This window comes from Rhinolophus sinicus, linkage group LG15 (assembly GCF_036562045.2).
Source record: "Rhinolophus sinicus isolate RSC01 linkage group LG15, ASM3656204v1, whole genome shotgun sequence".
NCBI classification, from domain to species: domain Eukaryota; kingdom Metazoa; phylum Chordata; class Mammalia; order Chiroptera; family Rhinolophidae; genus Rhinolophus; species Rhinolophus sinicus.
Window position 1 is genome coordinate 23,893,070 of NC_133764.1, and position 20,661 is coordinate 23,913,730.

The 20,661-nt window shown below is 35.9% G+C and overlaps 1 protein-coding gene and 1 pseudogene across 1 annotated transcript in view; one reads left to right on the plus strand and one right to left on the minus strand.

Annotated features, from left to right (window-relative positions):
• The window catches only part of APPBP2 (amyloid beta precursor protein binding protein 2), a 49,990-nt gene that overhangs the window by 26,542 nt on the left and 2,787 nt on the right, over positions 1 to 20,661 (minus strand). The window contains exons 2-3 of the mRNA XM_019732497.2: positions 4,654 to 4,742; positions 2,644 to 2,795 (exon numbers count right to left, since the gene is read on the minus strand). Of these exons, the coding sequence (XP_019588056.1) occupies positions 2,644 to 2,795; positions 4,654 to 4,742 (241 nt within the window). The remainder of the gene's footprint in view (positions 1 to 2,643; positions 2,796 to 4,653; positions 4,743 to 20,661) is intronic.
• On the plus strand, positions 6,075 to 12,398 carry LOC109447803 (dolichyl-diphosphooligosaccharide--protein glycosyltransferase subunit TMEM258; annotated as a pseudogene).

Consider the following 20,661-nt stretch of genomic DNA (forward strand, 5'->3'; position numbering starts at 1 on the left):
ACAATAAAGAAATCTGAATAAACTTAACCTTCTTAGTACAGCGGCACATCATTGAGGATACATAGATAAGAGATGGTGATGCTTGCTCATCTCATTTTTTTAGCTAGAAATTAAATTGCTGTCCTGCAAGTCCTAATGTACTGGGAATCTTCTTCTTAGAATAGTGTTGCTCTCTTCAGAGGCTCTTGACCCCTCATGATAATTTAATGTTTTTAATAGTGTCAATGGTCTTAACAGTGTGAGAGTCAAGAAAATACTATACTTTGCTCAGACCCATGTTTTATGTTTAATTAAAGCTATATATAATCAAACAAATATTTTAATTGGAGACAAGTATGCTTTAGAATATTATAGGGACCTCATCAAGTGACTGAATAATATGGTTATTATACCAGAGAGAGGGAAAGGGAGGGGGAGGGAGAGGAAGAGAGAGAATGAAAGAAACAAGAGACATTCCTTCCTGTTTGCTTCCAGTTTCTGTCCTCAAGGCTCCCGCTGACAGCGATGCCCCTAGAGTAATGCTCTGTAGTCTGGCTGTGGCAATTCATTCCTGTAAGCCAATTACAGTTTCAGTTTTCCAATACTTGCCAAACCAGATTCACAGAACCCAGGTCAGAGAAACTAGCTCCAACCAGCCAGGTGCTGCTCTTAAAAGTCTAGGTTCCAGACTCATGGGCCCCTTCTCAGAGCTGAGGCACCTATATCCAAGCAGTATACCAGCTCTGTGAGGCACCTCCTCAAGCTTAATAATTCCAAACTCATCCCTTGGTTCCCCAAGCCCTAGGTGTGGTAGTTGATTCTTACAGTTGCTATGTTCATAATACCCAAGTGTTCCTTTTTTGTTTTCCAGCTCTCTAACACCTGTTTAAAAATTCTTTATATTAAATTCTAACTCTACAACATGCTAAATGAAACAAACCAGTCACAAAGATATTTTATGGGTCCATTTACATAAAATGTCCATATAGAGAGAGAGAAAGGTCTGATGTTTGCCTAGGCAAGAGGTGTCAGAAGGAAATGAAAAATGACTGCTGATGGATATGGGTTTCTTTTTGGGGTGATGAGTGTTCTAAAACTTACCATGGTGACGTTTTCAGAACTTGGTGAATACATTAAAAACCTTTGAACTGAATAACTTAAATGGGTGAACTGTGAATATCGCAATAAAGCTGTTATTTAAAAAATTGTATCCATCACTGTATACTTCTAGTGTGAAGTTTTTTCACTGTTTTGGTAATTTTAGGATGAAGACTGATAATATAACTGAGTTTAGGACTTGGTTCTATCTCCAAGATATTTCTTCAATCTGGTTCATTTCAGTGACCAGATTGGTATTAAGTGTTTGTGGAGATGACAGAGGATCTCAATGAACACTAGCCTTCCTGCCTTTTATTTTAACTTGATAATAAATTTCTCCCAGAGTTTTTCATGACCATGTGTGACTAATGGGATGTCAACCTTAACATACGTCAAGATCACAAACACACTACTGTTACAGACCTTCTTTGGTCACAATTCTGTTGCAATTTAAATTCCATGGGACGATCAAAGTATAAATGCTGAGGGTTCTTTTCAGAAAAGAATGCTCTGAAGTTCCTCCAGCAAACTGTCTATGACTTTTACAAAGAATTATTCTAAGACTAAAGGAAATGATCATGAAAACTCGTTAGCAAAGAAAGTGTATGTGCACTTATGTGAGAGAGAAAACCTGTGCATGCACACACTAATTTGAGAAGCTAAAAATAGAAAGTAGTCTGTGGTGATGGAACAGTCCTGTATCCTAGTGGCAATGACAGTTATATGAATCTTTATATGGAATCAATTGTGCGCGCACACACACAAGTAAATGTAAAAACTGGTAAAAATTAAATAAGGCTTGTAGTCTAGTTAAAAGTATTAAACCAGTGTCAATTTCCTGGTTTTGGTACTGTCTGTGAATCTACAATCATTTCAAAATAAAATTAAAAAATTTTAAAGAAAGGTAGCAACAACCTTAATAAGTAATTGCCTGAAACATACTTGCCTATGCAGACTTGGTGAAAACCATATAAAATATTATACATACTTTAAACAATACTTTTCTATATATATAGCATACAAAACCTCCTCAGAATCCTTTTCCATTTATGTTGTCAGTATTCTCACCTAACACCCCCCGTGAGGAAACACAAAATTACCATCATTTTCGAGATGAAAAAACTGAGGCCCGAAAAGAATGAAGTCCCACATCACAGCAGATAGTAAGCTGGTAAAAGAGGCTGGTGGCAGCACGACACGGGAGAAAGACTTGTGGCTTGAAATCATATAGATACAAGATGCTAATCTTAGCTCTACCACTAGCTATGTGACTTGAGCAAGTTACTCAACATTTTTTGAGTCTGTTTCCTCATTTGTAAAATGATCTTAATACCAACACATGACTGGAATGTCGTGAGGATTCAGAAAGAGAGCATTTAAATGCCTAGTACAGTGCTTGGCACAACTTCATGTTCAATACATCACACCTAGTTTTGCTGATGTTTTTCTCACGACTTCCTTATGTAGACTTGGGGGATGTCTTGGAAGAATCCTTTCTTGCTGGCAGGTCTAATTCTGAGTCATGTCACACAGGACACAACACTCCTCTATTTTACTATTACTTACCTAAAACAAAGCCAACCTGGATAGCTTTTTCCTTTACTGCAGCATCTGATTCTGCTATATAAGAGCACCGTCTACTGAATGAGTAGGCCAAAACTGAAGCAACTTTCACACCATGATCCATCAAAGCCTGAAAACAATGATGAAGCAAATGTCTGAAACAGAAGGAAAAAGTTATTTTATAAATGTAATGTAGTTTGTCCTTTTAGACAGTGTTAGCTTGCTTTTTAAAAATAACAATACCATTACTTCCTAAGATGGAATAAGATAAAAAGTGTCTAGCCTTATGAATTGTGAGGTCATAATAATTCAGTTTAGCATAGTACCTTTACTCAGTCGATCACTGAGTGATGTTATATGTGTAAATGTATGGAAACGAAGGATAAAACTAACTTTTAACATCAGTTTTAAAAACCAAATTGTCTTACAATTCAACAATCCAATTAAAAAATGGGTAATGGATTTGAATAGAGATTTCTCCAAAGAAAACATACAAATGGCCAATAAGCAAAAGAAAAGATGCTCAGCATCGTTAGTCATTAAGGAAATGCAAATCAAAACCACAATGAGATACCACATCACATCTGCTAGGATAGCTGTAATAATTTTTTTTTAAAGTGATGGCAAGGATATGTAAAAATTGGAACCCTCGTACATCGGTGCTGGGAACATAAAATGGTTACAGCCACTGTGAAGAACAGTTTAGAAGTTACTAAAAATGTTAGAGGATTATTATACGTATATATCCTAGTTACATGTACAAGAGAAATGAAACTATTTGCATACAAAACCTTGTCCATGAATATTCACAGCAGCATTATTTATAATAGCCACAAGCTAGAAACAATGGAAATGCTCAACAGATGATTAGATAAACAAGACAGTATATCCATACAATGAAAATTATTCAGCCCAAAAGGAAAAAAGTACTGATACAAAAACAAAAACAGGAATGAACAGGGTTTCTTTTTAGGGTGATGAAAATATTCTAGAATTAGATAGTGGTAATGACTACAAAACCTTCTGTGTATACTAAAAGTGAATGAATTATATAATTTAAAATGGTGAATTTTATGGCATGTGAATTATATTCCAATAAAAATTTTTTAAGAAGCAAAACTATAAATAACAGTCACTGCTCCAAAGAAAGGGGGAAAATGTCAAATTACATGCTTTTAATTCCAAATATATTAAATACTTAAAAAAGGATTGGGATTTGGTGAAATGAGAGATGAAAGGGATGTATGCCACTAAATCTTTACAATGGTCACGCTTATAACTGTATAAAAAATTCAAATCCCAGAGAGCTAAATTTTCTTAGAGCAAAGAATGCTTTCTGAAGTTTTTCTACAGCGTTCTTTTACCAAAATGAAGTTCTCATCTATTATTTTTTTACAGATTAATTTTAATCAACCAACCAAGAAGTTTCTCTATAGGCTTAGTACAGAGGCCACATTTCAAAGTTATCCCTGAAAAGTGAAATCATGTTATTTATTTATTTGTTTTATTATATCATCCCTCTCTAAAATACAAAATCCATGAGGGAGAGATGTCACAGATCTTTTTTTCACTGCTGTAACTCCAGAATCTAGAACAGTACACCGGACACATACTAGGCACTCAATAAGTTTTTACTTAATTTGAACAAATGAAACAACTTGGCAGCATTTATATCAGAGATTAGCAGCATTTTGTAAAATTATATTCTTATTTTTATAGACATGTGGGTTAGGAAAAAGAAATGGCATTTAAAGCAAATTTAGGGAAGAACGTTAAAGAGAATAGCAAGTATAAGGGCCATGTCACCCACAATTGGCTCCGACTACATAATAGCCACTGTGGGGAAGATGAATTCGGTCTCCTTTTCCTGAACATAAAAAGCAATGGTGGTATTGATGGCTTCACAACAATTTGAATGTAGTTAATGCCACTGAATTGTACACTTAAAAATGGTTAAAATGGTAAAATTTAGGTTATGCATAGTTTACCACAATTTTCAAAAAATGAATTTACCTTTTATCCAAAGCTCTCAATACTTTAGCAAAAACTTCCAATTCACAAAATTCACTGCCCAGTTGACATAAGCGTCCCTGTTGGTAAAGCTGAAATAAAATAAAATAAAAAGATAATTTAAAAAAATGTAATTTATTTCTAATTTCTATTTTAATTATACTTATGAATATAATTTGATGAATTTAATGAATATTACTCAAAGTCTGTATAATTATATATAGTATCAGGAAAGATGCTTGTGCTAAGAGAATGACACACTAACAAATTTCTATAATTCATATAGAAGCATTTTAATAGTTGTATATGATAAAATTAGTATTTGTAAAACAATATCTGGTACGTGGCAAGTACTACAAAGTGCTATATAATTATGTATTTATTAAATAAACATAAAAAAGTCATACTCAAGAAACTTTCAAAATTAATTCCTTTTTTTCCTTAAACAAAACTGAACAGTTAATGTAAAATTATCAAAATGATAGCAAAGATAATATCCAGAAGCCAGAACCAATCAATATGCCCCACTAAGGGCTCTTCAGAGCAGAACAAGAATCTCAGTTCGGTTCTGGGCATGATACTTCACAAGCCGACTATAACAGCAGGATAGTCTGAAAAATCCAGGACGGCAGGATTTTTAATCATTGTCACATTTAGCCATGTTCTGACTTTTTAGAACTTCTATTTAAAATATCTTAATAAGGGGCGGTCGGATGGCTCAGTTGGAGCGCAAGCTCTTAACACCAATGTCGCTGGTTCAATTCCCACATGGGCCAGTGAACTGCGCCTTCCACAACTAGATTGAAAACATCTTGAGCTTGGAGCTAAGCCGCTGGCGGGCGGCCAGTTTGCTCAGTGGTTGGAGCGCGGTGCCTGTGGCACCAAGGTCGCAGGTTGGAGCCCTACATGGGCTGGTGAACTGCGCCCTCCACAACTCAATTGAGGACAATGACTTGACTTGGGCTAGGCTGCGCCCCCTCCACAGCTAGATTGAAAACAACGACTTGACAGGGAGCTGATGGGTCCTGGAAAAACACGCTGTTCTCCTATATTCCCCAATTAAAAAAACAACAACCTTGTTCCATTTTAAAAAATAAAGTATCTTAATAAATGGGAGAATGTTTATAAAAAATAATACATGCATATGGTTAATAGGAGATAAATACTACTGCCCCTCTTTCCCCTACTCCAGCTTTTGAATTTATATGTGCTATATAAATATAATGCTTTAGAAGGCAGGAATTTTCTTATATTAACTCACTGTATATTATAAGCACTTAACACCTAGCTCAGTTGATGAGAAGGGTTTCCTAAAGAGGGTAAGATCTAGAGTTCATTTGCCAAATGGGCCAATTAACTTTGCTCAGGGAAAACATACTACAAACTCAGTCAGCAAACTCTTGGGCATTAAGTCACTAGTCACTATGAAGGAAAGGCAAGCTATAGATCTATTAATGCAAATCAATAATGACTGCTGTGAAAAATCCCTAACAACTGCTGCAGGGTAGGCGACAGGACATGCTCAGGAAAGGGAGGCAGAAATGTTTTCTTCACATAATGGTTTGGCTGTTCTTATTAACAATAAACCTTCACAGGGAAAGATTCGCTGTTTTTGGAGATGATGGTTTCTGCTGTAAAAAAGCTTCTGGGAATGTACACAGTAAAATTCACTACTATTAATCACTGTGATATTTACTTTGACTATTAACCAATAGAGAATAACTCAGGGAAAATAAAGCTGAAAATTTATGACCAAATTCCTATTTGGGGGTTTCACAAAATTTCTGATTTGGGACAGAAAAACAACTGCAGTTATCAAAATAAACATATACACATACTCCCAAAACAGTATAGGACCAAAAAAGAAAAAAAAAAAATCTTAGCTTCTTACCAAAGTAACTCGCTAGCAAACTTAAGGCTTAGAATTTCTTTTGTAAGTAGAAGAAATGAAAACAAGTAGTGTAACTTTTTTGTCTGTACTCACTAGTCAAATAAAGACCAATTAAACTTAGTGTGTTCTACACTCATCTCCTAATGACTGAAAACTGGTATATCCTACTAAATGGGATTTGAAACTAAAGTTTTAGGAAAAGTGCTACCCGAGGTACCACTGTAAATATACCCTATCATCAAACACAGGCATTTCTTTTTCACCGGCTTGTTCAATTTTTCTAGCTAAAAAATGGGTTCACATTTAAATTCTGGGGAGAGGATAATAATTTAATTGTTTCAAATAATCTTTTATCAGGTTTATCAAAAAATGCAACTTTATACATTTTATGGATGGGATTGTTGGATACCTATTCAGAATAAAAATAGCATCTTAATTCTTACAGAGATCTTATATGTGCTACGCACTGTTCTAACTGCTTTTCGTAAGTAACTCAATCTGTCCTTCTACCAATGAGGAAACAGAGGCATATGAAGTTAAATAATTTACTCAAAATCACAGTTAAGAAGTGGCAAAGCAAGAATCTGGCCCCAGGCAGTCTGTCCTTACATCCATGTTCTTAATAACATACTATACTACTTCTTGAAAATAACACATAATGGGAAATTTAACATTTTTACAGAAATAACAGATTTAAAGATTAATCCCTTCATGTATTCACACATCTTATGGAGTAGAGCACAGATGAAAGGAAACTGAGGTTTCAGCTTTCTTGTAATGATTCTCATATCAGGTTTTTAAAAATCTGACATATTTTAGTTCATTATTACAGTGTTCAATACTATATTCTGCATCCATTGACTAATGAGGCCATTAAAGGACTCTATCAACTATTTTAGCTATTTGGTTCTTTAAGGAAAATAAGAAAAAACAAGTTTATTTTTAGAAGTAGGTAAATTACCTCCCAATAGATATGAAAACAGAAAATAAAAATACAATTAGAGGCCGGCCCAATGGCTCAGGCGGTTAGAGCTCCATGCACCTAACTCCGAAGGCTGCTGGTTCGATTCCCACATGGGCCAGTGGGCTCTCAACCACAAGGCTGCCGTTTCAATTCTTCGAGTTCCTACAAGGGATGGTGGTGGGCTCCACCCCCTGCAACTAAGATTGAACACGGCACCTTGAGATGAGCTGCCTCCCAGATGGCTCAGTTGGTTGGAGCACGGGCTCTCAACCACAAGGTTGCTGGTTTCACTCCCGCAAGGGATGGTGGGCTGTGCCCCCTGCAACTAGCAATGGCAACTGGACCTGGAGCTGAGCTGCGCCCTCCACAACTAAGACTGAAAGGACAACAACTTGAAGCTGAACGGCACCCTCCACAACTAAGATTGAAAAGACAACAACTTGACTTGGAAAAAAGTCCTGGAAGTACACACTGTTCCCCAATAAAGTCCTGTTCCCCTTCCCCAATAAAATCTTAAAAAAACAAACAAACAATCAAAACAATACTGTACAGGGCCAGCCTGGTGGCTTAGGCAATTAGAGCTCCATGCTCCTAACTCGTAAGGCTGCCGGTTCGATCCCCACCTGGGCCAATGGGCTCTCAACCACAAGGTTGCTGGTTCAATTCCTCAAGTCCCTCAAGGGATGGTGGGCTCCGCCCTGCACAACTAAGATTGAACATGGCACCTTGAACTGAGCTGCCGCTGAGCTCCCGGATGGCTCAGTTGGTTGGAGTGCGTCCTCTCAACCACAAGGTTGTCAGTTCCATTCGTCAAGTCCCCCAAGGGATGGTGGGCTGCCCCTGCAACTAGCAATGGCAACTGGACCTGGAGCTGAGCTGCCCTCCACAACTAAGACTGAAAGGACAACAACTTGAAGCTGAACGGCACCCTCCACAACTATGATTGAAAGGACAACAACTTGACTTGGAAAAAAGTCCTGGAAGTACACACTGTTCCCCAATAAAGTCCTGTTCCCCTTCCCCAATAAAATCTTAAAAAAACAAACAAACAATCAAAACAATACTGTACAGGGCCAGCCTGGTGGCTCAGGCAATTAGAGCTCCATGCTCCTAACTCGTAAGGCTGCCGGTTCGATCCCCACCTGGGCCAATGGGCTCTCAACCACAAGGTTGCTGGTTCAATTCCTCAAGTCCCTCAAGGGATGGTGGGCTCCGCCCTGCACAACTAAGATTGAACATGGCACCTTGAACTGAGCTGCCGCTGAGCTCCCGGATGGCTCAGTTGGTTGGAGTGCGTCCTCTCAACCACAAGGTTGTCAGTTCCATTCGTCAAGTCCCCCAAGGGATGGTGGGCAGCGCCCCCTGCAACTAGCAACAGCAACTGGACCTGAAGCTGAGCTGCGCCCTCCACAACTAAGATTGAAAGGAAAGACTGACCTGGAAAAAAGTCCTGGAAGTACACACTGTTCCCCAATAAAGTCCTGTTTCCCTTCCCCAATAAAAAAATAAAAATAAAAATAAACAATACTGTACAAATATAAAGGTAGGCCAATCAATGGAACAAAATGCAAAGTTCAAAAGCAGACCTCAGTACATGTAAAAAATTAACATATGATAAAGCAATCATTTTAAAATCTACCATTACATATGCATAAGTTTTTTAAAAATCTAGAACGATATTCAATAAAATGTACATCGATGGTATAGGATTTATCTCTCTTTTTTGGGTGGGATTTATACCTCAAATCTTTCATCTCCATTCTTATCACCATCTATCACCTGGATTACTGCAAAGGTTTGGTAGAACTGGACTCTCCATTACCACTCTTGCCCCCCTGTAATCAACTGTCCACACAGCAGCCTTAAAAATGATCTTTTTAAAAAAAGTTATTTCATGCCATTCCTTGTTTGAACCTTTCAATAGCACCCTCAACGTAAACATAATCCAAAATCTTTCATGTGGCCTGCAAGTCTTCAAACCTCATCTTTTAACATTCTTTCTCCCTAGTCCCTACATTCCTGCCACACTAGCTTTCTTTCAGCTCTCTCACCTCAAGACTTTTGCACACATATGCTGCTGCCTCCACTTGAAGCACTGGTACCATGATTCTTTGCCTGGTTAATTTGTAACACATTCTAATGTTCTCAACTAATATCGAGATCACCTGACTCTTCAATCTAAGTCCTGTTCCCTGTTATACATTGTATTTTTCCTCCATAGTAGGCAGCATCAAGTCGTGTATGCATTCACTTAAATGATAATTGGTTAAACAGGTCACGCCATCCCCCTCTGCACTCTATGATGTGACCATTGTCAACACTGTATTCCCAACACCTAGCACAATGCCTAGCACCAGATATACATTCAATATTTTCTGAATGCATAATCCAAATTGGTAGTCATCTACTTCGGACAGAACTCAATACCTTAGAAAACAAAAAAATGTCAAGACACAGTCTCTATCATGAGAATCAAGTATTTAGTATTCTTATTCTATCATTACTTATTGAAACTGCCGAAATTCATCTGACGAATTTGACACTAAGGGGAAATCCGAATTTCATACATAGTTACTTACTGTCTCCCCAAGCAGATTATAAGCATCTTAAAGAGAAACATTTACCAGGCAGTCCTAAGTCCTGTCTCCACAGCACTCTGTACAGAACAGTACTCAGACAATACACTCTGAGAACAAATTTGAATGCAAACTTAATAAGCTAGAGTCATGAAGAACACAAAGTTCCAGTACCTAAATGGAAAAGTCAAGAACAAATTCTAAATAATAGCTGCTTAAATTTATGGACAAAAATAGGTGTTTCCTATTTAACATCTAATCTTTTACCTAGTAACCCTGGCATATTCGTTACATGAAACTCTTAGCTTACTGAATGTGTTTTATCTTTGTGATTTTCACATCAATGGCAGGAATATTACAGCTAGGAACAATTTACTCATTATTTGTTTCTATTAACTTAATAAATCTCAGGAACATTTGTATAAGGCACTGTGCTAGGTCATGGGGATATGGAGGTGACTGGTCACCACAGTAATACAAAGTCAGTAAGAATTCTTCCCTGATCCAACAAATTTAGAATCTGTCAGAGCACAAAAATAAATAAGGTTCCCGGGTTACATAATGGGGGTAAACAGAGTGTTTTAGGAACACAAATAAAATACCCACTCCAAGGATAAATTTCAGGGGAATTTTGAAGAGGAAACGGGAGTGAAGCTTCTGGCAATATGGCAGATGACACTGACACGTGAAAACCTTCCAGCCCCTTTCCAAAGGCAGGGAAATGCTAGATAAAATATCACAAAATAACCTTTGGATAAATAGCTGAATTTAAAACCAAGAGCAGAAACTCCACAGCTGCCAAAAATTAAGAAGAGACAAACTCAAAAATGCTGGAAGGAGGCAAAATAGTTTATACCTCTGAATGGTTTGAGGCTAGAGAGCAAAGATCAGATAGGGAGCAGTCCAGGCAGCAGATCCTTGTAAGAAAAGGGACTGGAGCTGACCTACCACCTGCCTCAACCCAGGAGTAAAAAAAGTCTAGAACATCTTCCACAGCCTTAGCATAAAGAAACAGACACCGCCAGCCTAAAATACATGTGAGTATGCAGTCCAAATTCACACTACCTAAATGATTTAGACCCCAAGCCCAGAACCTGGCATTAAAAACTGGTCTGAGGGCCAGCCCGGTGGCTCAGGCTGTTAGAGCTCCATGCCCCTACTCCGAAGGCTGCCAGTTCGATTCCCACATGGGCCAGTGGGCTCTCAACCACAGGGTTGCAGGTTCAATTCCTCGAGTCCCTCAAGGGATGGTGGGCAGCACCCCCTGCAAATAAAGATTGAACGTGGCACCTTGACCTGAGCTGCCGCTGAGCTCCCCGATGGCTTAATTGGTTGAAGCGCATCCTCTCAACCACAAGGTTGCTGGTTTGACTCCTGCAAGGGATGGTGGGCTGTGCCCCCTGCAACTAGCAATGGCAACTGGACCTGGAGCTGAGCTGCGCCCTCCACAACTAAGATTGAAAGGACAACAACTTGACTTGGAAAAAGTCCTGGAAGTACACACTGTTCCCCAATAAAGTCCTGTTCCCCTTCCCCAATAAAATCTTAAAAAAAAACAAAAAAAAACTGGTCTGAAACTAATGAAACCGATGAAGTCCCCACAGATACGAAAGCTAAGACACCTAGAAGTGATGATGAAAATGTTTATCTTGACCACTGAAATCTAGAATGCAGAAACCTCTGGAGTATCTACAAGAGAAAGGATCCTGTTTCTTCAACAAATAAATTGCAAAGATAAGAAAACAGATGGAAAAGGGAACGCATAGATCAAGAGGGACTTAAGAGGTGTATCAAGCAACAACAAAGATGTAGAACCTATCTGGATCCAGATCCGAATGGGCAAACTGTAAAAATATGTACATATTTGATATTTGAAACAACTGAAAATTAGAACAATAATTGGATAGTTAATAACATTAAGGAATTACTGTTAATTTTTCTTAGGTATTATAACAGTATGGTGGCTACTAAAATATTTACAGATGAAATTATGTGGTATCTAGATTTTCTTCGAAACACTATAGATGACATGTTCTTCTGGTGAGAGTGGCGGATTACGTAGCGCCTGGTAAAACAGAGCTCAAGGCCATGAGCAGGTACACCAACCAGCCCAGTGAACCCGGCTGTCTTCTGCCATCTGACAGTGATGTTGTTGGCCATGGGCATGTTCTTCCCGGCCAGCTTCTTCGTTTATGAGGTCACCGACACCAAGGACACTCAGAACATCTACAAAGAGCTCCTCATCTTCTTGGTGGCCTCACTCTTCATGGGCTTTGGGGATCTCTTCCTGTTGCTCTGGGTCAGCATCTACATATGAACTCCCAAAAGTTCCAACCGGGCAGCTTCACTGCATCCCTGCTTTTGTAAATTAAAATTTGTTATTTATTTTTTACTATTGCTGGAAGTATCCCACCTGCTACTCAGCTGGAAGTATCCACCTGAGGCGGATGTGTGAAAAAAAAACCAAACTATACATCAGGGGAATGTTGGCAGAAGAGTAGATTCAGCAACAAAAACGGCCAAGAGTGTGTAACTGTTAAAGCTGGGCAATGGACACATGGAGGTCCATTATTCTTTTCTATCTACTTTTGTGTTTACTTTTTTCTATAATAAAAGGTATTTTTAAAAAAGAATGTATCCTTTATCTCTAAAATAAATAAAATCATATTTTTCTTGTGTTTAATACACGTGCTATCCTCGCTTTATAAGATACATGTATTCTTATTCTGCAACCTCAAAAGTCATCGGAAATATAGCTCTGAAAAATCCACATTAGACTATAACTTGATATTCCTTTATTTTGTTCTTATATTGTATATCACATGTAATGCCCATTATCTGTTGTTTAATTGCACTGTGACCTCAGATTATAAATTCTTGGATCAAAGCAAATACCACAGGAGTATCTTAACATAATGCACATGTAATTAGGAGGCAAATGCTTTCTTCTGAAAGTCAACATTTAAATTTCTTATTAACATTTTAATTTTTCAGCGGCTCTACACTCACCCATTCTATGCCATATTTTTTGTTTTTAAATACAACTGACCAACATGATTATTTGTATCTTGCAAGGCAAAGTGCTTTGCTTAGTGGTAAGCCAAAGGGTTAAGTAGACATGTTTATTTTATTACAAAACACAAGAAATTGGTAGTTAACACTAAAACGGGAGGACAAACTTTACTAAAGTTTAAATGTGCTGTGCACATATGAAGATGTTACTAGATCTACCATCCATTAAACAAGAAATTGAAGGCTTTTTTCCCCAATCTTTACAAGGATGAATTTATGTTTAGGAGCCAGATATTCTATCTCTAATCTTCACTTGATGGGTCAATGGCATAATTTTCAAGACAGCATAATTGTGTTAATAGTGGAAGATGCTACCATGATACAAATGGAAAGTCAAAACAAAAATCTAGTTAGATGTAAGTTCTAACCAACAATGACAACCAGCCATATATAATTCAATACATGTAAGTCATCTATATATTTGTGTTAAGTTTCTCAGCTTCTCTTCTTAAAGCTTCACTACCAATCTATGGTGAAAATAAGGAGGAGTGTATTCATGAGGCAATAGGGAGAGGGTAGTAGAGTTATAAGAAAACACATTCTGTCTCCATAGGAAAACTCATTCAGTATTCTAGTTAAGCAACTTTAAAACATTTGTTTCTTCTGAATTCATAAGAATTACATACACGTTTTCAGAAAAATTAGAAACTATAGCAAACATTTTATAAAGAAAAGAAAAAACATTCAATTTTACCATCTAGAGAAAATGACTGTCAACATAATGGCACATTTCTTTTCAGTCCTTTTTTTTTTATTGATTTGCAGTTTTGAGTATATTTCATAAACTTGAATTCTCCATATATAAGTTTAAAACTTTTTTTTCCATTACACGTCTTTAAGTTATTAAAACTTGGTTCCAAAAAAATTAAAATTAAAACTTAAAAAGGAGAAAGCATAAAGAAAGACAAAGCAAAAAACAAGCAAAAAAAAAAAAAAGTAAAAACAACAAAAAAAAACAATAAACTTGGTTCCAAAATAATTTTTGGGATTCTGATTAAGTCTACACTGAATGTATAGATTTAGAGAGAAATTTTATCTTCAAAACCCCGAATCTTCCAATTTAGGAACAAAATATGTCTCTTCTACATGTATTGAAGACTTCTGGAGTTCTGTATACCTCTTTTTGGATTTACACCGTGGCATGTTTTCTGTTATTTTGAGTAAGATATATTCTTTCCTATATTGCATATAAAAAAATTATTACATTGTTATTCACAAATGTTTAATTATCCCCCTTACTGGATTATCTTATTGCTATAGTATTTCAGTTGATTTTGCTGGCTTTTTCTTTATTCAGACTGCACTGGTTAGCACTTCAAGAATGTTAAATATGTAGTATACAGTTCCAGAAATAAGTCTGAAAAGTCTTTTAAAAAATTTAATGAAGCAGCAAGAGAAAAGCAGTTAGTTACTTACAAGGGAGCCCCTATAAAACTGTCAGCTGATTTCTCAACAGAAACTTTGCAGGCAAGAAGGGAGTGTCAGAAAATATTTCAAGTGATGAAAACGATATACAACCAAGATTGCTCTACCCAGCAAGGCTGTCATTTAGAATTGAAGGACAGATAAGGAGCTTCCCAGACAAGAAAAGTTGAAGGAGTTCATCACCACCAAATGAGTATTACAAGGAATCTTAGAGGAACTTCTTTAAGATGGGAGGTGGGTTAAGGACAGATGAAAGCGGAAGGGATTAAGAAGTACAAATTCGTTGTTATACAGTAGTAATGACTAGGTGTGGTGCCAGATAGGTACTAGATCTACCAGGGTGATAGACGGGAATGGGGCTGGGGGCAGGGTGAAAAAGGTGAAGGCATTAAGAAATACAAATTGAGAGTTAATACAGTATGGGGAATGTAATCAACAATGCTGTAAATATCACATGAGGTGCCAAACGGGCACTGGACTTATCAGGGGGATCACTTTATAGACTGTGTAGATGCCTGACCAATGTGCTTTACACCCAAAACTGAAGTAGAATAATATTGAATGTCAACTATAACTAAATATGTAGGTATATATAATCATGGGATGTGGAGTACAACATAGGGAAGATAGTCAATGATACTTTAACAGCTATATAAGATGTCAGGGGGGTAGTAGCTTGGGGTGGGTTATCACTTTATGAGGGGTTTAAATGTCTAACTATTACATTGCTTTGTCCACCTGAAATAAAAAAATAAATTAAAAAAAAATTTAATGATACTGATAATAGAAGATATCTTATTATAGTCCTGATTTTAATCAGAATGCTTTAAGTGCTTTACCACTAAGTATTTTTGTTTAGGTATGTGTATTACCGTTTGATTAGGTATATGTTTATAATGTCAATGTGTATTCCTTATTAAAAGTTTAGTGGAAGAGATGTTCGATTTTTATATTGTGATGATAGTGAATGATATGAACAGATTTGCATTTGCTATTATTTTATCTAGAATTTTTGTCTCATAACACACAAAGGAGGTTTTTTAGAGACTTTCTTTTTGTTGCTCTCTTTAATTTTTTTTAATTGAAAAGAATTAGGTTGGTCTGGAACAAGTTCAACGTCAGTAGTATCAACTATTCTTTATACCCAGGGAAGTATCTTAATTTGGTGGGAGTTTTTGTTTGTCCGCTGAGAAAGGAGGCAGATGGACAAAGGAAGAAGTATAATTTCTCAATTCCTCTCATGTTTTTTAGACTACTAACTTCTCTCTTGATCATCTGTATTTTCCTAGAAACATAACTTAAGTAATATTTTCAGACTGATTAGCATAGAATCATGCAAGCTATTCTACATCTAAAGAAGCTATTCTACAATTTAAAAAGCTATTTTTCCCTTTCCATTTTATCTATGGTTATTTCTTCTTTCTCATTCCTAATTTTGTACATTTTCTGTCATGTTTCTTCATTTGGCTAGTTAGCGGATTAACTATTTAATTAGCTGAATTATTTTTCTTTTTAAACAACCACTTGGACTTCTCATTCATACTGACAAATATTCTAGAATATCTTAGTACAACTTTGTGTCTCAAATACTCTTAAAATTTTAATTTTACTTCTTTTATATATCAAAATAACACATGGTCATAAAAAACCCAAGTATTAAAAAAATTGAGGCTATACAAAGTAAAAAGTGACTGCAATCAATCCTACCCCTTGACTACACACCATCAAAATTTTGTTCCTCTAGATTCTTTTTCTTAATGCATACACAAATGTACGCACACACCGCCCCCACTTAAAAGTTAAAGAAAAAGAACAAACAGGATTATGCTATTCATATTACTTTGTAAACAAGCTTTTTATTCTTCCTACCTGGTGTGCTCTGGCATCTCTATCCCAGTGCATATAACATACTCATTTATAACTACAGTATGATATTCCATTCCTGATTAGCATATAGTTGTTTCCAATTTTTGCCATCATAAACAACACTGTACTGAACATCCCTGAATAGAATATTCTGCACACTCAAGAAGCATTCCTATAAAGAAAAAAATCTTTAAATGGATTTGTGGCCTAAGGGGTATGAGTGATTTGAATCTTTAAATACTGGCAATCTGGTTATGTGAAGACGGATGTTATTTTTTAAACTTTTTTATTGAAGTATAACATATACAGAGTGCACAATTCATATTTAAAATGCCAAGCTCAACAAATTTTCACAAAGTGAATACACATAGGTAACCAACATCCAAATATTATCAGAATCTCAGACTCTCCCTTCATGTCCCTGCACAGTCACTATCCTCCAAGGGTAACCTCTCCTGACTTCCAACACTTTTGATTAACTTTGCCTGTTTTTGAACTTTATATAAAGGGAACCATACATTATACAGCCAAGGTTTCCAAACTGTGCCAAGGTGCCCTGGGGCACAGCAAGATATTTTAAATTTGAGAGAAACAATGTTCAACACCTGTTACACCATACCAACTACCAAACTGCAACATTCCTTTCAATGACGTCTTATCTTTGTGAAACTGCATTTTCAGTAGTTGCTATGATAAAAAGCAATGTGCAAAATCAATATGGAACAGAAGATGAAGGTAGTAGTGTCCAATCTGATTCCAAGACTTGAAAAAGCTGTAATGTATCCAATAAACATACACATCCCATTAGTAAGTAATTGTGGTTATTTAAGAATGAAGAAAAAAAACGCTATTTTTTCTTTTTTGCATTATTTTTTAATGGCTCTTATGTTGTTAGGACATGAGTATTATTAAGTTGTTTGTATCTAACTACTTAATAAACAGAACTGCTAGGTATTTCTTTTGGCTCAGATGTGCCATGAACCAAGTGCTGCGAAGGGATAAAGTTTGGGAGCCTGTCTGGTATATACTCCAGTGATTGGTTTCTTTCACTCAATATCATTTCTTGAAATTCATCCATATTGTTCCAAACTGGTGCAGTTCATCCATCTTCACTGTATGATATTCCACTACATATCTATTCCACAATTTATTTTATTTCTCCTATTGATAGGCATTTGGACACTTTCTGCTTTCTGGTTATTATGAATAACGTTGCTATGAACATTCTTAAGTGTATATATTTTGGAATGGAATTACTGGGTTATAGGGTATGCATATGTTCAGTTTTAGTAGATAATGCTAGTTTTCCAAAATGGTATATCAATTTACATTCCTACTAAAAGTGTATGAGCTTTGATTGTTTCATGTCCTTACCAAGACTTTTTTCTTTTTCATTTAGTCATTCTCAGGAATGTACTGTAGGACAACAATTTCCCTGAACAAAATGAGGCTAAGCCCCTTTCCGAATATTTGATTGGTCCTTTGAATATCCTCTTTTTAAATGCCTATAAGTTCTTTCCCTGTTTTAAAAAAAAGGGAAGGGGGTTTATTTTCTGCATTTCTAGGTCTTTAGATGCAGGATGAGTCCTTTGCCAGGTATGCCCTGTAAATGTCTTCTCCAATTCTATGGCTTGGCTTTTCACTTTCTTAATGGAATCTGTTGGTGAACAGACGTTCTTAAAATTAATATAGTCAAATTCATCAAATTACTTTATATTTAGCCCATTTTATAGCCTATTTAACATATCTTTGCGGGCATAGTAATAACTTTTTTCCCTAAAAAACTGTTTTTTCAGTTAGATCAGCAATTCAGCCAAAACAATTACTGTGTACAGTGTAAGGTACACTATATGGAATCCTCCTATATGGATACCTAATTGACCAACACCATTTATTTGATTTTCCTTTCCCCACTCTACGGCTGTTGTCACTTTTATCATAAATCAGGTGACAGTATATGTGTCAGTATGGTTCTGGACTGTTTTGTTCCATTGGTCTATTGGTCATACATGTGCCTTGCCAATATCATATTATCTTAATTCTTACAGCTTGATATTTGGTGGTGTAAGTCATCCAGAGTTTCATGATTGCTTTGGCTTGATACTGCATTTTAATTTGCTTTTCTGTTGAGCATCTTTTGATATTTATTAGCCATTCATATTTTCCTCTTCTATGTGCTGACTGTTCAGGTCTTCTGGAAATAAGTTGGTTATCCTTTACATACTCATTAGTATTAGATCTTTCTGTATTAGGAAATCCACCCCTTATCTGTCGAATGTTGTCATTTGCACAGTCTTTTTAAAAAAATGTGCTTACAATTTCCCCCCCCACTTTTTATGTACTCAAAGAATCTATTTCTTTTTTTCCTCCTGGGTTTTGGTTTCATGCTTAGAAAAGTCTCCTCTATGCCAAGATGGCATTCCAGTGTTGGCAAGATCAGTAACAGGACTCCACATTTTACTACCTTATTTATTTTTATGTTTGGCATTCTTTTAATTTGTAAATTATCTTAAAAATAATTTCTTTAAAGAAATTTCAGTCATTTCCCACTGTAATATACTGACCCAATAATTTACTCTGATACTTTTATGATTTCATTTGCCATATTTAATAATCACCTGGAATTCATTTTGGTATACGGTGTGAAGTAGAGGTCTAACTTTTCCCCCAAATAGTCAGTTGCCCAGGGTATTTTTGGATGTTTCCCCCATTTATTTAAAATACAGCGCTGTCTCAACTTTATCATACGCTAAATTCTTAATTATGCTTTGGTTTCTATCTAGGCTGTCTACTTTGTTCTATAAATCAATTCCTTTCTCTGCTGTTCTTGTGCCAGTGCTACACTATTGTAAAATATGTTGCTTTCTAATAAAATTGACTGTCTTTAATGCTCATCTCTCGTAAGTATTGTGCATCTTTAAAATTTCCTTGGCTCATTAACTCTCACGTAATTAATTCCTCCAGATGAACTTCATATTTAATCAGTTTTCTATATCCAATAAAATTCTGACAATCTAATTCAAATTGTGATAAATGCACAGTTTAAACTGTGATGAGTTGACATATTTATAACATTACCTTCCCATGAAGATACATTGGCTGGCTATTTATGTTCTTTTATGTCCCTCCTCCACAAAGTTTTTATTCTCAATTTATTAATCCTAAGGGCTCTTTATATGAAAATATTAACTCTTTAGCTGTCAAATATGTTGCAATAATTTTTGTCAATTTACCAGCCAATTTTAAACGATTATCAGAATATTAATTGAGGCTGTATGTAGCTACACAACAGAAATATACACAGAAAAAAAAATTAAATTCTAATGGTTAAAAAAAAAAATTCTAATGCTAAATCAGGCATGAATTTCTATGGTTTATAGCATGAGACTTACAATAATAGTAATAATAACAACAATAAATCATTAAGTCTGAAAACAATAGAACATATTACTGAAAATTCATCCAGGCAAAACTTTATGGCAAATTTTGTAATTGTAACAGGACACAAAATAGATCATTCAGCAGTTAAAATGAAAAGATCACACACTTCATTCTTTAAAAAACTCAGCCCTTCCCTCTATTTTCTTTCACTTGGTATACAATTTTACAATTCCTTCTATTCATCTTATTCACGTCTATACCTAAATGGTTGAGTGACTTGGATAAAAACCATTCAGATTCAAAGATATTATTCTGTAGGGTATTGATTTTTATTGAACCATCTATACCACCTGTCAACTATTTTTTTTTTAACCTATTTTTAGTGAACTTCCCTTCCCATATTCATCTGTGGCCATTTCCAACTTCAGTTCAGCCTTCATACATAAAAGCCACTACTAAAACAACAACAACAACAACAACAAAACCACTACTACCACCCCTTACTATTAACACATGATCTCTTTATTAATGACAACCAGTCTTTGCAAATTTACCTATGTTTATATTTAAGTCCTTAACTCTTTCCATCTGATCTTAGAGGAAGAAGTATTCTTTCTCCAACTCTAATTTAAGACTGATACCTTACTTTACGCATGGTGAAGGAAGAGGCAAGACTCATTAATTAATGCTCCTGCTCAGGGACTTTGCTCCATAATTTATTTCCCACCTCACCTGTATATTCAATCTCTCTGTTTTAGTTTCTGCCATTCAGCCAACAAATGTATTCTAATATAGTCCATTCTTTTAAAAAAAAGAAGTCTGTTCATATTTTATCC